This window comes from Carcharodon carcharias, chromosome 11, assembly GCF_017639515.1.
Source record: "Carcharodon carcharias isolate sCarCar2 chromosome 11, sCarCar2.pri, whole genome shotgun sequence".
Lineage (NCBI taxonomy): Eukaryota > Metazoa > Chordata > Chondrichthyes > Lamniformes > Lamnidae > Carcharodon > Carcharodon carcharias.
Genome location: NC_054477.1, coordinates 52,421,110 through 52,446,768, shown reverse-complemented (window position 1 = coordinate 52,446,768; position 25,659 = coordinate 52,421,110). Strand labels below are relative to the sequence as shown.

Genomic DNA, 25,659 nt, shown 5'->3' with positions numbered 1-25,659 from the left:
ATTTTTCTGTACTAGGACCGCAACCACCTCTGGGAGTTAATTTTGGAACACCGTTCGTCTCAGGTATTGGAACAGGCTTGCAGTCAAGTGGCTTAGGTTCTTCAACCCTTGGAGGTACCATTTTAAAACCTATGTAATGTCTAAGTTTCTATTTTAATACTTTGAAAATGTTGGTTTTTAAATGCACTGGATTAATTAGTGACTACCAAATAGATCCAAAATACAAAGTTTCCTTCCGTAGAACATTATATATTTTTAAAATACTTCCTCTCTTTAAAGGGATTTTTGTTAACATTTGTTCTGAGTAGTGAATTATGACAATAGTGACATCAAATGTTTAAACTTGTTCGATACGTAGCAGATCGAGAATTTGAGTACAGAACTGCCCTGTTTCCATATCGTTTTTAGAAGTGGTGTCATCTTAACAAATATGTGAGATTTTCACTAAATTTGACTAGTAATCTCCTTTCTGTATTATGCATAAGTCTATGAGACTTATCATTGTCTTAGGCTTTATAGTTGTTAACTATCCATATTTGAACACTAATTTGTCTACTCAATTTAAAAAACCTTTAGGGATTTTCAGATTTTTTTGCCCACGGTTATCAGGGCAATTTGGAAATTACTAGATCACTTATATATTCATTACAAATTAATGATTTCATTAATTAAACTTCATTTAATTTTAAACAGATTTTTTGAAGCACTTTCAACAGTTGCAGAATTTATTTGAGAAATATGATATGGTGGAATTGGCCTTTCAGTCATTTAAAGCTGCTTTCTAACTCTAAAGCAATTGCAATCTTTACTTTTCTTCCCCCCTTCCTTATTTCTTTGCCTTTCCTGAAGCCTTCTGAAGAACATCGCAATCACAAATAACCAATATTAAAGCTGATTAAAGGCAAACTGAAGTAAAAACAGAAAGCAATAGAAATATACAACAGGTCTGTCAGCATTTGAAAGAAGAACCAGCTTGACCTTGAAATATAGAAATTTCATGAGAGCTGCCTGAAACATTAGCTTGTCTTTTCTCTCTTCAGTTGATGATGGGTCTGCTATATATTTTTGTTCTTCAAAATTTTCATAATTTTGAATGCCTCTATTAAATCTCCCCTTAAAGCCTCTTCTGCTTTAAGAAGAACAGCCACTGTTTCTTTAGTCTCTCCACATAACTAAAGTCTTTCATCCCTGGCACCATTCTAGTAATTTTTTTCAGCCCCTGTCTAAGGGCTTGACTTCCTTCCTCAAATCTGGTGCCCAGAATTGGTCAGAGTTCTTCAGCTGGAGCCTAACCTGTATTTTATAAAGGTTCAGCATAATTTCCTTGCTTTTGCACTCAATGCCTGTATCTATAAGCCAAGGATCCCTTCTGTTTTTTAACAACCTTCTTAACTGGACCTCTGCAAAGAATTATGTGTACACGCCACTGGGTCTCTGTTCCTGCACCTCCTTTAGAATGCACCATTTCAGTTCATATTGTGTCTCTTCCTACCAAAATTAATTACTTCACATTTGTCTCTATGTAATTTCATCTGTCCATTTCAACAATTTGTCTGTGTCCTCCTGAAGCCTACAACAATCCTCAATTGTTACTACATTTCTGAGTTTGTGTCATCTGCACACTTTTAAATTATGCCCTGTGTATTCATGTCCAAGTCATTGCGAGGTGAGGCATGGGGAGGTGATGGTGCAGTGGTATTGTCTCTAACTGGACTAGTAATCCAGAGACCCAGGGTAAATGCTCTGGGGACCTGGGTTCAAATCCTGCTGTGAAACCATTGTTGATTGTTGTAAAAAAAAAAACCCATCTGGTTCACTAATGTCCTTTAGGGGAGGAAATCTGTCGTCCTTACCTGGTCTGGTCTATATGTGCCTCCAGACCTGCCCTCTGAAATTGCTTAACAAGCCACTCAGTTGTAACAAACCACTACAAAGTCACAAAAAAGGAATGGTACCTACACCACATGGACTGCAACGGTTCAAGAAAGCAGCAATTAGGGATGGGCAATAAATGCTGGCCTAGCCAGCGAAGCCCACATCCCTTGAAAGAATAAAAAAAAATTAAAAACCAAAAGAGTAGTGGTCCCAACACCAATCCCTGGGAGACCACTACACACACCCTCTAATCTAATAAAGCAACGATTCACTACGACTGATTTTTTTTTTTTTTAGGAACAGCAATGGTTCCAATGATCCCGGAAGACCCCACTTAGTACTCTTTCCCCCATCTCCCACAGCAGCATAATTATTCTAAACAAGTAGCTTGGTTTCTAGGCTTCAACCCTTCTCAAGGTTTCAACTCAATTTCTACAGCTTTAATCATAACTATTAACTGTGACGAAATTCATCACAAATGTTTAGGAATGGACCAGTTGACCTTTTACTCCCTGACATTTTCATATGTTCCTGATAATTTTTTGTGTGGAACCCTCCCAGATACCCTTTGGAAGTCACATGCAACATGTGATAGAGCTTTACACAATCTCTTAGGATGTTCTTTCCTCAAAACAGATTGGTCAAGCAGATCCTCCAGTCCTGAATACAAATTGACTGTTTGATACCAAGTTATTATTGAATAGATAATTGTACTGTTTACTCCTGATAATTAGTTTCATTATTTTACACCAGATTGAAGTAAGACTAATGGATATCTAGTTGCCTGGATCTGTTTGACCTTTTTTAAATATGGGCATCATGTTAACCTAATTCCCATTGACCAGTATCCCCCTATGTCCCTTACAATGATTATTAATGCCACACAAATCAACAATCTAATCGCTAACACTCAGGAATCGACATCAGCCACTGCTGGGGTTTTGAGCCCTTTTAACCTGCCTAGGGCTTTCATTTTATCTGTACCAGCCAATAGTTCTTCCTTTGGGTTATCTCTGATTTCAGAGGCATACCATCCCTTGTGAACACTTGGTGAAGTTAATCATTCAGAATATTAACTGTCCTGTGCTTGATTTCTGTTTCAAAATCATGTGGGTTTTTCTTTTCTCCGCTAACTGCCTTCTCACTACTGAAAGACAGGAAAAAATTTTAATGTTACGTTTTACTTCTGCAGCTGTGGGTCTCTTTGCATCCTCTGCAGCCCCACCCTTCAATCTTCTGTATTCATACCCCTGAATCCTTGCCTCTTTCTCCCTACAGAGTTTGCCAAGACAACTTTTATTTCATTTTTGATTTATTACCCATTTGAAATCATGTATGTCTCATCTGAGCTACCTGGACCTGGAGTGTATTCATCTTTCTTTCATACTGAACATATACAGGGGTGAAGAGTGAATTTCCTTGGGCATCTCTCCACCCTAACTTTGGCGGAAGTCTGTAAGTGGAAAGGGGTTTCTGTGGATTTATAGTGGCAGAGCAGGAAATGCACTGCCTTGCAGAAATTCACCTAATTATTGAAGCATTTTCTTTTCCCATCAGTATCATAGAATCAAAACGGCACAAGAGGAAGCCATTCGGCCCATCAAATCTATTAGGGCACTCTGTAGAGCCATCCAGTCATTCCCATCCCTTGCTGTATCCATTTAGTCTTGAAAGTGTATTTCCCTCAAGCACCTATCCAATTTCCTTATGAAATTGTTGATTGTCTCCACTTCACCACCCTATAGGCTGTGGATTCCAGGTCTTTATAATTCACTGCGTAAGAAAAAGTTCTTCCTCACGTGCCGCTGTCTCTTCTTTATCTTCCACCCCCACCTCCCAGCAATACCTCTTGCCCAAAAATCTTGAATCTGTGTCCCCTAGCCCTTGTACAATTGGCTAATGGGAACAGCTTTTCTTTGTCTGCCTTATCTAAATCTGTGATAATATTCTATACCTCTTATCAAATCTCCCTTCAACCTCCTTTACCCTTTACTCCAAGGAGAACAACCTCAGCTTCTCCAACCTATCCTTGTAACTAAATTCCTCATCCCTCGAACAATTCTGGTAAATCTGCACCCTCACATTCTTCCCAAAATGTGACTAGATTTGGAGGCAATACTCTGATTGTGGTCTAGCCAGAGCTTTATAAAGGTTCAATATAACTTCCCTGCTTTTGTACTCAGTGTCTCTTTATGAAGTCCAAGAACCCATGGGTGAGATTTTCCATTTTGGAAACTAAATGCGGTGGTGGGTGGGTTTTGTGGTGAGTTTCCTGCTGGGTGGCGTGGCAGGAACTCACACCTGATTTCACGCTCGGAGGCTAATTATGCATCAGCGAATGGCTGTCCGCATCATTATGGTGAGACAGGAACTGATTCACCTGCCCCGCTGTTATATAATGGGACAAAGGTCCTGGCACCATATTTAAGTGGCACTCGAACACACACATTCACCATTTCCAGCTCAGCTTTGTGGAGGAAACATTTCAATATAGCTGCACCTAAGAAAAAAAGCTGCACTGAGGTTCAGCACTGCACTGACTCCCTTGAGACAGTCCATGGAGTCCGCCAGCACTGGAATGTCCTGTACCCAAGGGATGGCTTCAGGAGGCCCAGCGGCCTCACCTTGCCAGCCTGTGAGGCGATTGCAAGGGAGGTCGGCTCGTCAGGCACCCACTCAAGAAACCCCATCCAGTGTAAGAAGAGGATGAATGGAGGATCACATCCACTGCACCAAGGTAAGTCAACCTTCAGCTCATTCCCATCTCACACATTCATAATGGCATCATGTACTCAAAGGGTTACACTGCTCAGGGACCTTGTACAATATTAGCAGTGGAGAAATCAGCACTGATTGTCTCACGGACACTTTAACATCACCAGCATCTCCTCTATCATGATGCACAAATTCCATCCTTGGCACACACAATAGGCCTGCATGCTTCCCAATATCTGCCCCATCCCTTCCCATTACATTCCACCCATTTGTCTTCATGCAGGCCAAGCTTGCCCTCAACAAGAGGGAGAGATCCCAGACTGCAGGAGGGACGGCTGACACAGGAGCTCTCCAAATTTGAGGAGGATGCAGGCAAGTTAGCAGGAAAGGATAGAGATCACTCCTGTGGGGAAGGTGAGATCAGCCTCTCCCAGCAAGCCGGTACAGATGGTGCCTCCATGAGTTTTGTCTCATCCTGACATTCTCAGTGACATACAATGTTGTATTCAGTCTGTTCATGAACTAAATCTGTTTTCTCTCTCATACAGGCAGCAGCAGGTCTAGACAGACCAGCAAAGGCAAATCAGCCACGGGTCATCTCAGAGGAGGATGATGAGAATCCATTTGAAGAATATTCGTCACCGCGTTCACCTGCACCTGCCACCGGCTGAGAGAGAGAGAGACATCCTGTTGGGTCATTGTTCTAGATTAGGCTCGGGGTCACTTTCTGGAGAACCCGTCATTGAGACGTCTCCACAGCAGTCGGAGGCAGTGACAGCCCAGGTCCCTGGCACTCGGAGAACTGCTGGAGATCAGGTACCCAGCGCGCGATTCAGATGATGAGCCTCTGGAAATGGCCATCTCTCACGTGCTGGAGATGCAATGACAAGCAACAGAAAATCATGTTGAGTTGTGAGAAGCAGTCAACAGACTAGAGCGAAGGATGGAGGAGTCTGCCGCATTCTGTATGATGTCGTGGCTCCAGCATGTGAGCACCTCGAGGTCTCCGTGGGAAGGGTGGCGGCCACCTTGGAGACCTTAGTCCAGCAGATCCTGCTGGATTTGTGCTTGGACCTGCACTCCATTACTATAGGAATTGGAGGGATCTGTCAGTGGCTGGGTGGGAGGGGCAAAGGGCACCTTGACCTCCCTCCAGGAGCCCCTTCTCAGGGAATCAGGCAGGGGCCCTTGGGCACTCATAGGGAGGAGGACCAGGGGAGACCCTGGGGCCATCCACCCAGGTTAAGAGTGTCCAGCTGATCCCAATTCCCTCTGTGACCCCATCACCTCCAGCTATACAGGCCAAGGAAGGTGCACCTGCCCCACAACAGAAGACTCAAAGCAGACCAGGTCTCGGACCTCTAGAGGACGCCTGCCAAAGTCATCAGAGACAACAGGGTGTAGCAGTTAGCGCGCTGCCTCCACCTTTGCTGCTGTTGTCGGGAATGTACCAAGATGCAGTGGTAGAGTTAGAAAAATTAAAAAACTTTGGCATCGCTTCTGGGTCGTGGGTATTCAATCACTGTATATGTCATGCACCTTTGTAAATACATTTACTGTTCATGAGAATGATCCCGTTATTTAAAAGTGTCAGGCATATGCATCTATGTGCCCTCTTATTGCGAGGGTCAGCCATGCTCCCACTCAGTGATCACCTCCCTTTGTGAGCCTCACCTTCATGTGATGTGTAGTTGATGCATGATAGTTATTCGACTCTCTTGTTATATCAGGGAAATGTGTCAAACTGTGCTATAAGTATTTACAAAATGTGTTCGTGTTCTCTACTCCTTACAAAACAACATGGAGTTAGGCGTGCTCAGTAGCCTTGGGTGTGGGGGGGTTAGCTGTAATTGTTTCTCAAAATGAGATGGCTGCCATCATTGGTGGTGCCAAAGCACAAGTCATGCAGTCATGATGCTCTCTCCAGCCATGCTAAAAGTTTCTCATTAAGATGGTGATGACTGTATTGAGTCCTTTGATGCAGCATTTGCACTGTTGTGCCAATATCACTTCCCAGAGTGCACAGATACAGGATTCACCGCTGACCTTTTCAAAGGTTAGGGCCTAGTGAGTCACTAAGATTGAAGGGGCAAGTCCGAATGCTGAACTTGCTCTTCATGTTACTGGTTGTAAAGGCCTTTCAGTGCACTGGCATGGCACTAAGGGACAGAAGGAATTTGACCATCTCCTGTTGCTTGTATCTTACTCCTGGAATCTTGTAGCTATCATATTGCACGGGAGCGTCTTCATGTCATGCTTCTTCGATGGCATCCTCGTGTTAAAGCTGGCCCTCAACTCTCCTTCAGCTTCTTGCCCTTCCTGCTCTTCTTCATCCAAGGAGCTCTCAGCCATGTCTCCCACTGGCAGGGGCGCAACAAACCACAATTATGCAGGGCACCCTCTGTGGAGAGTATTGTAGAGCCCCACCTGAGCGGTCCAAACATCTGAAGCACATCTTCAGGATGCTAATGGTCTGCTCAGTGATGGATCACGTCGAGCTATGTGCCACTCGGTTATATCTCTCCTTCGAGGCAATCTTAGGGCAATGCACGGTTGTCATGAGTAATCCCTTATCCCTAAGCAGCCAACTCTGTAATCATTGAGGCCCTTCAAATATGTGAAGCACCTGGGAGTGACTCAGGATGTATGAGTCACGGGAAATCCCAGGGTACCTGGCACAAACGTACATTGTGCTTCTGATGATTACACATCAGTTGAATGTTCAGGGAATGTTAATAAACATCAGGGGCTGCTGCCTTGCAACTCTCAAAGCCACATGTGTAATCAATTGCACCCTGTACTCTAAGGAAGCCTAAGATAGCTGCAAACCCCAGAAATCTAGCAGCCTGGCTAGCTTCATCAGGTGTGAACTTCACAAAATGATGAGCCTTACTATCGAGCGCATCTATCACTCCTTGATACATATATGTGTTGAGGACTGAGATGCCGCATAGGTCCCCTGTGAATTCCTGGAATGATTGCAGGCAAAAAATTGTGTGGCAGTGACCTTCAGGGGCACTGGCAAGGGATGTCCTCCCAGTCCATGGGCATTAGATACTACTGGAGGATGTGGCAGATATGATCCACCACATCTTTTTGACAAACGCAGGTGTGCGCAGCATTGTCTTCCGTTCATCTCCAGATAGGAAAGTTGCCTTCAGTAGTCCCTCAGCCATGCGAGTTGCCTCTGTGGGATGGGTCTAACCTCTTCATCCTCTGGTTCTTCCTGGGGTTCCCTTGGACCAGGCCGGGCCTCCTCTCGAAGCTGCGCTAGGCGGTGCCAGGACGCCCTCCTTCTCAATCGGATCGCTGCCATCAAGAATGCACCATTGAGCGCAGGTTCCATTATTCAATCCTCCTTCTCCCTGTGGACTAATAGAATCAACAGATTAATGAATACTGGGCAAATATAGTAGTCCTCCCACTTGAAAACAGAAAGCCACTGCCATGCCCTAGAGCTGCCTCTCTGCTACTGCCTTTTCAATGATACAGCCTTGTACTGAGATGCACACTGGCAGATCTAGGTGACCAGGATACCAACCCTGACGTTGACATTCCAGTCCTCCCCCCCGAACCCATCACTCTTGACGTCCCCATGCCTATGTGGAACTCGTCGCTCCCCATCTCGCAGATGTGTGCACAGTCCCATACAAAGGTGAGGCACCCCCATCCCCCACACACACACACACACACACACCCCCCCCCCCCCCCCCCCCACATCCCAGGAGAGTTTAGAGTACCCCTCCCATTATGTTGTCCACATTTACAGGCTGCAGATGGCCTCCCCTAACCATTACCATCCTATCTGCAGCCCAGGACTGAGCCAGACAAGCCCATCACCACCAACTGTAAAACTATGAACACGCCCTGCATACAAAGCTGTGCCTTAACTCAATTGAGTACATAGGCCTTGCGCCTCCCTGAAGCAGTACTATGGTGTGCGTGCCATGCATAGCACTGTAGCATGGCCCACAAAGCCCCAGGACTGCCTTTAATCTCTCATCTCGACGTCTTGGTTCCAGTTTCCATCCTTGGTCTTCCCTCTGCCTGCCATTGTCCTCTGCTCCCAACCCCACCAAACCCCATGTCTCCGTCATCTTTCCCATTCACGTTCTTCCACCCTCTTTACCCCCCTCCCCCCCCAGCAAACCCTGGTTGCAATGCTAATCTAAAGATTGTAGCCCTGCTTGAGATCTGCTGCACACACAGTGCTCTCCTCCCAGAGTATGGAGGACCCACCATGAGTAGAGCAACCCTACACTCTCCCAGTGTGGTGTTACACTGCCATTGCTGAGAAACCAGACTAGTGCTATTGCACGTAGGCTTTGAATGTTGCGCTTACCTCAGAACCATGAGTGAAGTGAGGATGGACAGCTGCGAGCCACTCGTTTCCAAATGTGATTTAGACTGCTCTAATTTCCCGTTGGCCTGGTGCAAGGTTGGGAGGGGGAACATGATTCTGGCAAGTAGCATTTTTAATGAGCATTCATGATGTGGTAATGCGTGCATGTGGTGTTCCTGACACAAATTAGCGGGAAACCCGATTGACGATTAGCCCACCATGAAAGTGATGAGGGGAAAATCCCAAACTGACTTCCTGCTGGCCGGAATCCGGTTTTTAGCCTCTCAGAATTTTCTGCTTAGGCTGCCACGAAACCCGCCGATGGCAAGACTGGAAAATTCTGCCTCGTGCTTTGCTAACTACTTTCTCAATATGTTCTGCCAGCTTCAAAGATCTATTTACATGAACCCCTCCGCAAGACCCTCTGTCCCTGTACATTCTTTACAACAGTGCCATTAAGTCTATATTTCCTTTCCCTATCCATTCTGCCAAAATGTTTCACGTCACACTTTTCTGTATTAAATTGTATTTGCCACTTGTCTGTTTTTGCCACTTGTCTGCCTATCCTGCTAGCCTATCTATGCCCTGTTTCAATTGATTTGTATCATCCTCACCACATGCCACACTCCAAGTTTGGTATCATTGCTGTTTTCTGTCTTAAGCCAATTTTTTATCCAAGCTGACAATGACCCTCTATAAGCCTCAATTTTGTTAACAAGCCTTTTATGTGGTATTTTGCCACACTTTCTTAAAATCTATTTAGACAACATCCACTGTATTCCCTTCATAAACCTGTTACTTCATCCAAAAAAATTAATTTAATTCAAACACAATCTGGCTTTTACAAATCCAAGCTGGCTCTCCTTAATTAACTCAAACCTCTCCTGAGTACGTGTTCATTCTTCCCTTGATTATTGTTTCTTAAACCCTACCCATCACTGATTTTAAACTGACCAGCCTATAGTCACTAGGAATGTCCTTATACCTTTTTTTGAACAAGGGTGTCAAATTTGTCACTTTTGTCAGCATCTTGTTTCTTAGTAAACACTGATGCAAAATAATAATTAAGTATTCTAGCCTTCCTCTGTACATCTAAGCATATATCAACCTCCTTGTCCTTAATAGGCTCTCAACTATCTTTTACTACACGCTTATGATGTATATTCTGGAAAAAGATTTTTGGGCTTCCTTTTATGTTAACTGTTGTTCTCTCTTTGCCAATCTTATTTTCCCCTTCACTTACCCTGTCAATTTATTGCATTTGGCCTGGTTTACGCTTGAAGAATTTACCTGACAGGAATCATACACTTTTTTATTTCAAGCTATTCTTTCTCTCTCTTGTCTTCCAATGAGCCCTGGCTTTGGTCCCCCCTTCTTTTCCCCTTGTTGAAATATACCTAGCCAGTACCCAAAAGAACGTCTCCTTAGAGATCACCTATTGTTTTTTTTACAGTTTTTTAAACCTGTTTTTTTTTCCTTTGGTTCCATTTTACCCTGGCTAAATCCCCTCTCATCCCATTTAAGGTTAGCCCTCTTCCAATTTAGAAATTTCACTTTAGATTGCTCCTTGCACTTCTCCATTACTGATCTAAACCTTATAATGTGCTGATCACTCTTAGCCAAATGTTCTTTTACCCACACTTAGCCCAGCTCATTCCCAGCACCAGATCCAGCAACAACACCTTCCTAGTTGGACCAAGAACATACTGATCAAGAAAGTTCAAAACACATTTCAGAAATTCCTCCCTATCCTTTGCCTTTAGTCCATCATTATCCCAATTGACATTTGTGTAATTGAAAAGTCCCCCAATATCACCACTCTATAGTTGCACATCTGTGATTCCCCTGAAAGTTTGCCCCTCTATCTCTCTCACTCTCACTCCCCCACACACATTATTTGGAGGCCTCTGGAATGCCCCCGTTAGCATTGATCATCTCTTTTTCTCAACTCTAACCAGTTGGATTCTGTCCTTGTCCCCTCAAGATATTCAATGTCTTCCCTAATCAGTACTGCCGCCCTACTTCCCCTTTTTCTTTTCCATTTTTTTTACTGAGCGCTGTATTGTTGAATATTAACTACCCAGTCTTCTTTTGATGCCATGTTTCTGTTAATGCCACTACATATTCCTACTTGGCTATTTGTGCTTGTAGCTTACCAATCTTATTCGCCATACTTTGTATGTTTCTACACATGCATTATAAACCTGTCTTTGTATTCCTTCTTGGTCTTCTCCTATTTGATATGTTACTACTTTCTTCTCTAGCACTATCCAATACCCTTGCTCCTTCATGCACCCTGTTCCTCTTTCCTACTATGCTGGTGGCCATCCCCCTGCCAATTTAGTTTTAAACCCCCCCCCCCCACCCCCCAACCACAGTCGTGAAGCTCCCTGCGGTGATTTTGGTCCCAGTCCTGCTGTGTAACCCATTCCTTTTGAATAAGTGCTTCCTGCCCCTGAACTTGTCCCAATGCCCCAAGATTCTAGAGCCCTCCCTCCTGCACCATGCCTCAGCCTCGTATTTGTCCTCCCTATCTTCCTATTTCTACTCTTGTTAATGTGTGGCACTGGGAGTAACCCAACGTTATTTGGGTCAGATTTTCATGGCAGAGGTGGCAATGTCAAGTCGTCAAACTTCCCGACTTGGCAGACCCATCTTTAAAAGGACCCCTGCCCACCATATTTTTGCTCCCAGGAGGCAGGGGCAAGATGGAATCAGACCTGCCTCCTCCAGAGGCAGATCAGAGGCAGCCATGGAAGCTGGAGAGTGCCGAGGCAAGCTTGTTAGAGAACCGAGGCAGGCCTTCAGAGACTTCTGCCGAGTTGTATTAAAGGCTGTTATGCCCTCTAGCCCTCGATCCTCATGTCCCCCATCCCAATGGCACCTCTATGCCTCCATACCTCATGTCTCCTCCATAGCCACTTTCAGCATCCACTATGGACAGACCTCAGGAGCCACGTGGAGAAGAAAAATATTAAACACACAATCCAAGAGAGCTCTCACTTATACACATTGATACTGAAAAATCTCATTTGTGAAAACCATTCAAAAAATTTAAATTCCTTCAAGTGGTCAATCTGTTGTAATAAACAAACTTCTATTCACTAACAATATCAAAGACAGCTAATCCTTTAATGACCTCTTAAAGCTGTTAATCAAAATGTGAACTCAGCCCCCTGCTGAGATGAGTGGTTTTGGAGCTTTTGAAACTCTGCCAAGCATTTATGATGGGATTCACTGTAATAACACTTAGAAAATGTCAACCACGAAGCCTATTAAAAGTTCAGGTGTTCAGGTACAGGTGGCTAATTTTTGTTTGAAACTACATCAGATGGCCTGTCAATCAATGCAGTAGCAGAGGGTGTCTGTTTTTTCTACTCTAACTTAAAGCTGCAGCTCGTTTTTTTCCATTTTTAAAAGGGCTGGGGAATTAAATCACTCAAGATCATGATACTTTTAGACAGACTTTGAATCCGCCCTTCACGTGTGTTTATGCCTCTTCCTAAGATCATGGTTACCACACTGAGTAGGCCCTGAGAACAGCCTAAATGGGGTCTGTTTGAACTCATCACGAATTTCATATGCTCATCAGATTCTGGTTTCTTGCCTGTGCAATTCAAGCCCTTGCCCCTTTCCCCTGCTAGCAAAAATGGGATCTGCTGGAAGTGGGGGCGGGACTTCCACATCCAGGCCCTGACTGCTATTTTTAAGGGCTCCCTGAGTCATCCCAACTTGCCAAAAATTCAGGCCCTTGCATAAGTTGTTCCATATTTCTTTGAAGTAGGACACTTTAAACTTGGTTTCTGCTCTTTAGTATTTCTGAATTGTAGCCCATGTTTAACTTATGTCATTCTGTGGCTGCTGTATCCCAAGGATATCACAATTTCCATTTTCTGTATATTGTTAGGGTCTCTTGAAAATGCCAAGTCAAGATGAACACAGCTTCAGGTGACACACTGGATCATGAAGCAATTATACATTACATTTGTCAACTCTGACTCCAAACCACTGGGTTATCCCAATTTATATTTGAGTGAAGTTACTTGACTATTTCAACTCTTGAGGTCAACCATTTGATTTTAAATGGATTCACACCAGTTGATCTGAAAATATAGGGCATCTCTGCTTCAGTTTATCTTCTCACCCTAAGATGTTGCTAGTTGCTGTTCACAATAAAGAATAAGATTTTCTTTGACCAAGATTGTAATTAATCAAATAAATAGCCATTTGAATCTCCTAAAAGCACATGTAGTTTTATTTAATAGAATTCTTTGAAAAGCGCTAGTGTCATGAGTTAATTTTTTACTAAATGGTGCAATTTCTTCAACTATATTGGCATGCTTTGTCATACTGTTTGTGAGTTATCTGTGATATTTAGTAGAGATCAATTAGATGATCATTGAAAAGATGAAGTTTCCCTGGTTCCAATAGAAATGGACTAGAAGAAAAGAAGCCAAAAGTGAGAGAGAATTTAAAACTGAAATTGAGAGAAAAACAGAATAGGAAAGCTTGGTATATTTTGTAGTTGATTCAGCCTTTGACCTTAAAGAAAGAGCTATTAGATGTCATCGTACACTCGGTTCTAAAATCGGAGCTTCGTGGAAGAAATCCCAGAGTGCCCACCTAAACCTACAATAGAGAAAATAAATTACAATGGGAAATAAATATATTACATTTATTTTTGTTTCATATCTTCACAAGGTTTTTATACCCTTTGGGGAATAGTGGTGAAGGGTTCAAAGGATTAGCAGGCTGGTTGTCAGCCTATTTGTCATGGATGACCCTTCTGTGGCCGGCAAGTTTCTGGAGCAGGTCTTGAACCTGGAACTTGGGCTCAGAGGCAGGAGTGTTACCTGCTGAGCCACAAGACAACCTCTTTGTTCCCCTGATATCAATGGGAAGTGAGGCGCTGAAAGAGGAAGCGTTCAATTTTTTTTTTAACTGTGTGTACGTATGTTTATTAAGTCCTTGTACAATTTTAAACTTTAATAACTTTGGATGTACACATGACAGCAGATTGTAAACAGCATATGCAATCAAAATTCATATAGTTTTAAGACAACACAATTCAAATTCCCAGGTGTCAACATAACTGCCATCTTTGTGATGCATCATTTCTCCAGTGTTTCAGTTTTTCTTATTTCACCATTTTCAATCAGTTTCAACTGTTAATGATGTTGAAATTGAAAATGGTAACGGTAGAAGCAATGGTGAACTGTAGGAAAATCTGACTCAACAATGAATCACAAAAGATGGGGGTTATGCTGAAGCTTAAAAATTAGAACTGTATTGTGTTAAAATTTTGAACTTTACATTAATTTGCCTCTGCTAGTACATCCAACGATACTAAAGTTACACAAGGATTATCAACACCCTGTAAGTGTATATTAAATATAGATGCATATACACACTTTTTAATAATGAAAAAGAATCAAGTATAATCGGGATGTAAACTCTCCTAATCTACAAGTCTTGCCTTGTAGCATTATCATAATTTCATTTATGCATTTTTAAAAATGTCAGGTTTCTGTAATTGGATTTTTTTTCCTCATTCAGATTTAATAATCTTTCTCCTTCAACACATTGCCCAATCTCATGCCAAACTGGAATCATTGTAACATTTGGGTACAAACACTTCACTAAAGATGCACAAATTTCTCATTTATGCTTTTGTTTAGCTTTCAGTATATGATGTTGTATAGCAGCTGTGTATTTTGTCAAGACCCAGGAAAGCATTTTTTAAGCCTCTTTTCAGAATTTTGAATTTACTGGGAATACACGTGAAATGGTATTTGAGTTATTTGTTTGGCTGCAGTTCTTAATGAAATTTTGTAAAGTAAAATTGATCCAATCCTATTTGGTTTTGTTTTAGATGTCCTTTCATGTTGTAACTTTAGCACAAATTATATTAAGTGTACAGTACTTATTCTTGTAGGATTTGGAAGTACTTCTGGCTTTGGAAGTAATACATCAGGCACCACCTCATTTGGATTTGGATCAGCCACTAAACCCTCAGGAAGCCTCAGTGCAGGTTTGTTTGTAATTTTGTGTCTGTCAGTGCTCAACTGTGGATAATGATGGTCAGGAATTGATTTGAAGTAATTCATTCTTTTACATGATATAGCAGAAAGCAGAGTTTTCAAGTATATTGATGAAAGACATGGAAATACAAATCCTATATCCTGGTCTCATGCTTCAGCTGTAGTTGTACAAAACATTTTGCATGATAGCAAAATTGCATTGCAATGAAACTAAATATACAGATTTACTCACTTTGGATTTATTCTATCCTGAAAATATTTGGACAATGTCAAATTTAAAAAACAAAACTGCTTGCCCTTTTGGGTAAGTTGTTCCAAAGATGACTTTGCAGTGTCAGTTGACCAAACAGCCTGTCTCATGGTTAGAACCTTTTTTTAGGGACCATAATTCTTCCTACTTGGCTTCAGTGTCCTAATTGGCAAGATAGTCATGGCTGGATAAGCAATTGTAACTTTACCAATGCTCTTGTGGTAAAATGTTGGGTCTTCAATTAGTTGAACACCACCACTGCCCCATTGCATTCTTGAGGGTCCCAGAACCTTGACTTTTCCTAATCTGCATCTAAATTCTCTGGGCTTAGGTAATTTTTTTTTTATTATTTATTCTTTCATGAGTGTGGGCAACCCTGACTAGGCCAGCATTTATTGGCAATCCCTAATTGCCCTTGAGAAAGTGGTGATGACCTGTTTTCTTGAACTGCTGCGGTCCATTAGGTGTAGGTACACAGTGCTGTTAAGGAGGGAGTTCTGGAATTTCTAGCCAGCGACAGTGAAGGAACGACGATATACTTGCGACACAGGATGTTGTGTGGCTAGGTAGGGAACTTGCAGGTGATGGTGTTCCCATGCATCTGTTGCTCTTGTCCTTCTAGGTGGTAGAGGTCGCAGGTTTGGAAGGTCCTGTCAAAGTAGCCTTGGTGAGTTGCTGCATTGCATCTGGTAGATAGTGTACACTGCTGCCACTGTGTGTTGTTGGTAGTGGGAGTGAATGTTGAGGTGGGTGGGGTGCCAATCAAGCGGGCTGTTTTATCCTGGATGGTGTCAAACGTCTTGAATCATGTTGGAGCTGCACTTATCCAGGCAAGCAGAGAGTATTCCATCACACTCCTGACTTGTGCCTGGTAGATGATGGACAGACTTTGGGGAGTCAGGAGGTGAGTTAATTGTCACAAAATTCACAGTCTCTGATCTGCTCTTGTATCCACAGTATTTATATAGCTGGTGCAGTTCCGTTTCTGGTAAATGGTAAACTGCAGCATGTTGATAGTGGGGGATTCAGCGATGGTAATGAATGTCATGGGGAGATGATTGGCTTCTGTCTTGGAAATGGTCATTGCCCGGCACCTGTGTGGCATGAATGCAACTTGTCACTTTCAGCCCAAGCCTGGCTATTGTCCAGGCCTTGCTGCATATGGACATGGACTGAACCGGCATCTGAGGAGTCGCGAATGGTGCTAATCATGGTGCAATCATCAGTGAACATTCCCACTTATAACCTGATGAAAGGAGGGTCAATGATGTAGCAGCTAAAGATAGATGGACCCAGGATGCTATCCTGAGGAACTCCTGCAGTGATGTCCTGGGACTGAGATGACTGACTTCCAACAAACATAACCAATCTTCCCTTTTGTTGGTATGACTCCAGCCAGTGGCGAGTTTGCCCCCTGATTCTGATTAACTCCAGTTATGCTTGGGCTCCTTGATGCCATGCTTGGTCAGATGCAACCTTGATGTCAAGGGCAGTCACTCTTAACCACACCTCTGGAGTTCAGCACTTTTGCCCATGTTTGGACCAAGGCTGTAATGAGGTCAGGAGCTGAGTGATCCTGACAAAACTCAAATTGAGCATCAGTAAGTCAGGTCATTGCTGTGTAAGTGTCAATTGATGGCACTGTGGACGACACTTTACATCACTTGAGATCTAGAGTAGACTGATGGAGTGGTAATTGGATTTGTCCTGCCTTTTGAGTCAGGACAGATGCACTACAAGAACTCACCAAGGCTCCTTCGACAGCACCTTCCAAAGCCACGACTGCTACCATCTGGAAGGATGAGCAGCAGAGACATGGGGACACCACCAACTGGAAGTTCCCCTTATGGCGCTCACCATCCTGAATTGGAAATATATCACCATTTCTTCACTGCTGCTGGGTCAAAATCCTGGAACTCCCTCCCTAACAGCACTGTGAGTGCAGCCATACCGAATGGACAGCAGCGGTTCAAGAAGGTAGCTCACCACCTTCTCAATGGCAATTGGGGGTGGGCAATAAATGCAGGCCTCGCCAGCGACACCCACATCCCATGAATGAATAATAAAAAACATACTTTGGCAGTTTTCCATGTTGCCGTGTAGATTCCAATGTTGTAGCTGTACTGGAACAGCTTGGCTAGGGCTGTGGCTAGTTCTGGAGCACGTGCCTTCAGCCATTTCTTGATATCCTATGGAGTGAATTGAATGGGCTGAAGACTGGCATTTGTGATGCTGGGTACCCCAGGATATACATCCTATCAAAAAGATAGGCAGGTTGGCAGAGGGGGTGGGGTTGCTTTGTTAGTAAAAAATGAAATTAAATCGACAGCAAGAAACCACTTAGGGTCAGATGATGTAGAACCTGTGTGGATAGAGTTGAGGAACCGCAAAGGCAAAAAAACCATAATGGGAGTTATGTACAGGCCTCCAAACAGTAGTCAAGATACAACAGGAGATAGAAAAGGCGTGTAAGAAAAGCAAGGTTACAGTGATCATGGGGATTTCAATATGCAGGTAGACTGGGAAAATCAGGTTGCTAGTGGATCCCAAGAAAAGGAATTTGTGGAATGTCTACGAGATGGCTTTTTGGAGCAGCTTGTGGTTGAGCCCACTAAGGAACAGGCAGTTCTAGATTTAGTGATGTGTAATGAGGCAGATTTGATAAGGGAGCTTAAGGTGAAGGAACCCTTAGGATGAAGTGACCATAATATGATAGAATTTACTTGCAATTTGATAGGAAAAAGCTGGAATCAGATGTAATGGTATTACAGTTGAATAAAGATAACTACAGGGGCATGAGGAAGGAGCTGGCCATAATTGATTGGGAGATGAGCCTAGCAGGGAAGACAGTGGAACAGCAATGGCAGGAGTTTCCGGGAGTAATTTGGGAGACACAGCAAAAATGCATCCCTAGGAAGAAGTATATAAAGGGAGGACGAGGCAACCATGGCTGACAAGGGAAGTCAGGGATAGCATAAAAGCTAAAGAGAAAGCATACAATGCGGCGAAGAGCAGTGGGAACCCAGGGGATTGGGAAGCCTACAAAGACCAACAGAGGACAAATAAAAAAGAAATAAGGAGGGAGAAGATTAAATATGAGGGTAAACTAGCCAGTAATATCAAAGAAGATTGCAAGAGTTTTTTTTAGATATATAAAGGGTAAGAGAGAGGCAAAAGTGGACATTGGGCCGCTGGAAAATGACGCTGGAGAAGTAATGGGGAACAAAGATATGGCAGAGGAACTGAATAGGTACCTTGCGGCAGTCTTCACGGAGGAAGACACGAATAACATCCCCCAAATTCAAGAGAGTCGGTGGGGGTTGGCCATTACCAAGGAGAAGGTGTTAGGAAAACTGAAAGGTCTGAAGGTGGATAAATCAGCTGGACCAGATGGATTACACCCCAGAGTTCTGAAGGAGATAGTTGAAGAGATACTGGAGGCATTAGTGGTGATCATTCAGGAATCACTGGAGTCAGGGAGGGTCCCAGAGAACTGGAAAATCACTAATGTAACCCCCCTGTTTAAGAAGGAAGTGAGGCAAAAGATGGGAAATCACAGGCTGATTAGCCTGACCTCTGTCGTTGGTAAGATTTTAGAGTCCATTATTAAGGATGAGATTTCAATACTTGGAAGTGCATGGTAAAATAGGGCAGAGTCAGCATGGTTTCATCAAGGGGAGGTCATGCTTGGCAAATCTGTTAGAATTCTTTGAGGTCATGAGTAGGTTAGACAAAGGAGAGCCAATGGATGTTATCTACTTGGACTTCCAGAAGGCCTTTGACAAGTGCCGCACAGGAGGCTGCTCAGCAAGATAAGAGCCCATGGTGTTAGAGGCAAGGTACTAGCATGGATAGAAGATTGGCTGTCTGGCAGGAGGCAGTGAGTGGGGATAAGGGGGTCCTTCTCAGGATGGTAGCCGGTGACTAGAGGAGTTTTGCAAGGGTCAGTGTTGGGACCACAACTCTTCACTTTATGCATTAATGATCCAGATGAAGGAACTGAGGGCATTCTGGTTAAGTTTGCAGATGATACAAAGATAGGTGGAGGGACAGGTAGTATTGAGGAGGTGGGGAGGCTGCAGAAGGATTTAGACAGGTTAGGAGAATGGGCAAAGAAGTGGCAGATGTAATACAATGTGGGGAAGTGTGAGGTCATGCACTTTGGTAGGAAGAATAGAGGCATAGACTATTTTCTAAATGGGGAGAGAATTCAGAAATCTGGAGTGCAAAGGAACTTGGGAGTCCTAGTCCAGGATTCTCTTAAGGTTAACTTGCAGGTTTAGTCGATAGTTAGAAAGGCAAATGCAATGTTGGCATTTATTTTGAGAGGACTGGAATATAAAAGCAGGGATGTGCTGCTGGGGCTTTATAAGGTTCTGGTCAGACCACATTTAGAATATTGTGAGCAATTTTGGGACCTGTATCTCAGGAAGGATGTGCTGGCCCTGGATAGGGTCCAGAGGAGGTTCACAAGAATGATCCCAGGAATGAAAGGCTTAACATATGAGGAATGTTTGAGGACTCTGGGTCTATACTCGATGGAGTTTAGAAGGATGAGCGGGGGATCTGATTGAAACTTACAGAATACTGAAAGGCCTGGATAGAGTGGACGTGGGGAAGATGTTTCCATTAGTAGGAGAGACTAGGACCCGAGGACACAGCCTCGGAGTAAAGGGAAGACCTGTTAGAACAGAGATGAGGAGAAACTTCTTTAGCCAGAGAGTGGTGAATTATGGAATTCATTGCCACAGAAGGCTGTGGAGGCCAGGTCATTGAGTGTATTTAAGACCGAGAAAGATAGGTTCTTGACTGGTAAGGGGATCAAAGGTTACGGGGAGAAGGCGAGAGAATGGGGTTGAGAAACTTGTCAGCATGATTGAATGGCGGAGCAGACTCAATGGGCCAAATAGCCAAATTTCTGCTCCTAGGTCTTATGATACCGGGATGGATCATTTCTAGCTGAAGATGGTTGAAAATGCTGCAGAATTGTCTTCTTTTGCACTGATGTTCTGGGCTCCCCCTTCAATGTAGCTGGGGATATTTATGGAGCCACCTCCTCTGGTTAGTTGTTTAATTATTCACCACCATTCACGACTGGATCTGGCATGACTGCAGAGCTTCGATCTGATCCATTAGTTGTAGGGTCACTTAGCTCTGTCTATTACTTGCTGCTTAGGTTGTTTGGCATGCAAGTAGCCCTGTGTTGTAGCTTCACCAGGTTGACGCCTTATTTTTAGGTATGCCTGGTGCTGTTCCTGGCATTCCCTCCTGATATCTTCATTGAAACGGTGTTGATCCCTTGGCCTAATGGTAATGGTAGAGCGGGGGATACACTGGACCATGAGGTTCAGATTGTGGTTGTATATATTTCTACTGCTGCTGATGGCCCCCAGCCATTGGGTATAGACTTCTGTGGCGATATATATATCAGGCAAGTGTGGATTTCTTGTTCGGACTTGGCAATTCTTGGGGGAAATAATGGATATGGGGAAAGGGTTTGCAATTGGGATTACTACTGATATGGCGAATAAATACCAACAATAACTGTGCAAAGAGCCCATTTCTGTGGTGCTGTTTAATATGTAAAAGCAGGTCTTAGCTACCAAAAAAGCAAACTTATCAACAACTCGTAGCAATAGCAAGCCAGGATAAGTTATCTCCAGTACAATAAGAACTAAAAGCGAGGAGCAGAATGTGGTGGAAAAGCAGGAAATGAGGCAGAAGACTCAAGTCTGAAAATTATTGTGAGCAATGTTATATGAATGCTTATCATATATGTACCAAATTTCTTTGAGTTCTCTTTTGCAGAGTTGTTTCCTCCGGTACTTTACCACAGTTATTAAACCCTTTCAAATAAGTATTTTGGTATTTCCATTAAAATGACAGAGATGGTAATTTTGTACAAGCACATTAAGCATTCTGTAACATCAATCTCCGAAAGACTTTATTTGTTTCTTTTAGTACACCCATTCTGGGTTATATTCCCCAGAAAGACATTTCTGAAAGTTGATTAATCCTTTATAGATCAGAAGTATTCTTAAGATTAACTAACTGTTTTCGAGTGATTGATTTCACTTTCATCTTCAGCCAAAAGTTACTAATTGTGCAGCCCATTCTTTTTGAGACTGGGAAATATTCTTTTGACATACAGAACACTTTGGGTATGTTAAACTGGAAACTTCTACCTTTATGGCAACAAAAGTCTGGGCAATTTACTGTAGTACTTCAGAGGTTTATAGATCATCTTCTAATGAATAGAATTTATCTTAAAACATTTTCTATTTATGCCCACACATCAATCTTATTTTACATATTTTCTTCATGGTTAGGACCAACCATTTTTTGTGGAAAGCACGTTTTCTTTCAAGTTGTTCACGGATAAAATTAACCTTTTCCGTGAGTGGTGTGGATATGATTCAAAAATCAATTAATTGAAAAAGACTCAACATCAGAGATCTTTTTGGGATTCAAGGTGTTATGATTAACTGGAGAATTCTTTTAGGGTTTTTAGTTGACTTTTAGATTTAGCAGCAAATGTTGATGACATTATTGAAGGTACTAGTCTGGCTGAGATTTAAGACCAACAGTGCCAAATTTTTAATTAGTTTTTCACAAACGTATTCTTCCCTGTTGTTCCTGAAGGAATTGTTTTTTTCTCTTGGTATACAGTTCCATTTTTTTTTTTGGTGTTATTTTCAGTGTGTGCCCATTCATATATTTGACTCTGGCCCTGCCTGTGATGCGCGTGCGCACACAGATTCAGCAGGGATCACTGGAACTGGAGGAGAATCTTGGCTGATTTTCACCTCCCTAATCCATGGTTGCTGGGGCCAATTGTAGCATTTCTGTCAACCCTTCAGTTAAGATCAACTAACTCAGCACAAAGCTGCCACCTTCTTGTTCGGAATATAAACCAATAAAAGGCAAAGACTGGGAAGACGTAGCAAATTATCATCTACAAGAGAACAGACTTTCCTGATCTGTGTGGCTTACCAGTACATTGGGTTAACTCGTTGAGCCATCAGCAAAGCTTAGCTGCAATTCTTAATATGATTTAATTTTGATATGGTTTGTTTTTTAAAGTCTTTGATATACATTTTCACTTTTTTTATTGTCACCTGTGCATTTTACTGTCCGCATTGAGAAAATTCTTATGACCAGCCTGGCTGAAATAAATTGTAAGTCCATTCAAACATATGGAGCTGCGTTTATCTTATAAGAACAATACACTCCTAGATAGACCAAATTCTTCAACGCAAGTATCGCACTGAATTGTGATGATTGATAAATGTGGAAGCCAGTTTTACAAATATTGCCCTGAATACTTATTGCTTTTAATTCTCCTTTCCTGATTTCACTGAGGAAACAATAGCTGGGCATACATTGGATTTGGATCTTCCAATTAGGTGCCTAAATCAGCTGATCTAAATTGATGCAATTAAAGATTGCATGAAGAATTAAAAATTGGTCATTAGTACATGCACAGTTTGGGTTTTCAATGGAAATATGAGTAATAGCTGTTGCTGAACAACATATTTGGCTCTGAAAAAATAACAATTTGTGGAGTGTTAAACGTCTCAATTATGATTTAATTGTAGCATTTTTTAAGACTTATTTTTTCAAGCTATTTTAGCTTCTTTGTGTATGCCCCAATCATTATTTGGCTCTATATAAAATGTTAAAAATTTATGTCAAAAGTGATTTGATTTTTAATGCTTTTCGTTTCTTGGTTGGTTGCCTGTGAGACTTCATTAATGTGATTGGTTGCTTGGACAGCCTGATGATGTCACTGCATCCCCATGCTGGGAATCCCTATTGAAGAATGCTACACTCAGTACATGGCAAGAGAGGTAAAGTTTTTGCCACAGAAGTCCCTAGATCTCTCACCGAGGCTTTTTTTTTTGAGGTCAGCAGTAAGGCCTTGCTTTGCTGCTGACCTCAAAATCCAGGCCATTATCTCAAGTATTCAAAACTTGAAATGAAACCAGATCCATAGAACAGTGAAAGGTAATCTATCTGTGTACTTTTTACAATGTATTTGCAATATATTTGCTTTTTTAAAGCATCATTTTGTATTCCTGAGCCAAGTCTATTCAGTACTATGATTTCATTTTTAGTTCTTCGATGTCTGCAGTTTGGCAAAACCTTGAATGGATACAAGGAAGCTACAATAACCTGTTAATATTTCACAATTGCAATTATTTGCTTGGATGTTGTCAAATACTTCATGAGTAGTTTTTGTTTTTGTTTTCTTGTGCAAGGCTTTGGCAGCTCAACTACATCTGGATTTAACTTCAATAATCCTGGGATCACTGCATCTGCTGGCCTGACCTTTGGTGTGTCCAATCCTTCAACATCAGGCTTTGCCAATAATCTAGGGGGACAGCTTCTGCAACTGAAGAAACCTCCTGCTGGAAACAAGCGAGGCAAAAGATAGGGAATTGTCAATGTGGGAAGTGGGATATATTTTCTTAAATTAGGCATGACTCCTGTGGTTCTATGTCCTAAATATTTTTTTTAATAGTTGTAGATATAAAACTACCGACAAATAGAACGTTTATATTTCAGCACGTGAGCTTTAATCAGAAATTCCTCAGTTTCCAAAAGGATTCTGATAGCGATCAGTTTTAACAATTGAAGATTATATTTTTGAAAGTAAAGCAAGGTGGATTGTGTACCTGGATAATTTCATAAATACAAAGCATAAATGCATAGTGTATCTGTTTTCTACTTCAGGAATTGGTTACAAACTTATCTAAGAACAGCTGCTATGTAAGTGAATTTGAACCATGGGTGCTGCAGATGTCTGCATAACTGCAAAACTCATTTCTGTAAAGCCAGTGATGTACATGTTTTAATATGCAAATTCACAGCTATCATAGCCTTTAAACATTGCACTTTTTATACAATAGGTACTGCCCAATATTTGTCTTTGCAGTAAAAAAGAAATTAGAATGTCACACTTTTTGATGATGAGTTGTCAAGGTACTTTGGATGAAAGCTTTATTAGTGGTGACTTTCCTTTAACACATAGTTAATGTCTATTTTTGTAAGATTAGAGGATACTGCTATTGAATGCCTTTGTTAGTGAGAGAGGAAGTTAAGATTTGTTGAGTTGGATGAGGTTGTTAGAGAATGTCACTGTCCTGAATTTCATTATGTATGTGTTTGCATGAGGACCTGCATTGTGCAGACTTGACCTGTGATTCATCTTTCAGTGACTTTTGAAGGCCAGATCTTTTGAAAATTGTTTTCTTTGTGATTTCACATTATTTATACATTCGTTTCAAAACTGTGTAGTGAAATAGTCACTAATATGACAATGTATTTGAAGAATGTTGTAAGTTTTGACGTTGAAGAAAATTGAATTGTATTTGGGGGAAAAAAATGATAATTTGGTTAAAATAAAACAGCTTTCACAAGTTTTGTCTTGCTGTATTTTTTTGAGGCCTACCACCAAAACTAGGGATGATGCTGCAACTGACCAGACACCCAATTTTATGATAACAGTTGTGGCCTTATGCAAATTCACTTGCACATTACTCCTTACAGCAAATTATTTTTTTAAAAAAAAGGAAAATTGTCACATGGGTTGTTTAATATGTTTGTCAGAATGCCAGTAAAAGCAGTAAAAACCTTTGACACGTCTTTCTCCATTTGCAGACCAATATATAAATGTGTTTCCCAGGAAACCTGAAAATTATTTCAATTCTGCAACATTAATCTCAGATCAGTTCTAAATCACTGAATTACTTTTCTTAATGAGCTTTCATTGGATTGCTACAATGACGTAGCTCGATGCAGACAAATCTCACTAACACTTTTGGGGTTGCCCTATTGCAGCGGGTGCCCAAAACAGTTGTTTGGATTTGAAACTCTGAAGGCTATCCCAGAGTTCACTCTCCAAGCTCTCAGGTCTACAAAAAGATCACGAGTACCCTGTTTCTACAAAAGTATCTTGAATCCAGAGTTTAAATACCTGACTCATTTCATAAGAAGTTTGAGAATTTTGCAGCTCAGCTGCTGATTTTTTTTTCTCTTTTTAGCCTTTTATTGACTTGAGCTTAACAAGACACATTAGAAGAAAGGCTAGTAAATTTGAAAAATCCAAGTGAATATGATACACAATGGAGTGTGATAATTGTGACGTTCATTCCCAAAGTGAAATGAGAATATTACCACAAGCTATGAACGTCTTCCCTTACATATAATTTTCTCCCCTACTGTGCTTTTTCCTCCTCACTCTCTTTGGAGGGGACAAATCTGCTCAGCACTTTCCTAGACCTTGGAGCAAAAGATCAGAAATTTGTTATTTTAAAAAATCAGGATAGATGTCTGTTTTTGTATGCTGAACCATTTGGAACCACCAAAGTTATTACAAATGTAAGCTTGTTTTCCTAGGTACTGAGAAGAAGGTGTAAGGTGTTTACACTTAC

At 41.9% G+C, this 25,659-nt stretch overlaps 1 protein-coding gene across 1 annotated transcript in view; it reads left to right on the top strand.

Annotated features, from left to right (window-relative positions):
- The window catches only part of nup58 (nucleoporin 58), a 70,704-nt gene extending 46,059 nt beyond the window's left edge, over window positions 1-24,645 (top strand). Inside the window, 3 exon segments of the mRNA XM_041198681.1 lie at window positions 16-114; window positions 14,868-14,963; window positions 23,485-24,645. Coding sequence (XP_041054615.1) covers window positions 16-114; window positions 14,868-14,963; window positions 23,485-23,660 — 371 coding nt within the window. The 3' untranslated portion in view covers window positions 23,661-24,645.
- Window positions 24,646-25,659: the final 1,014 nt, after the last annotated feature.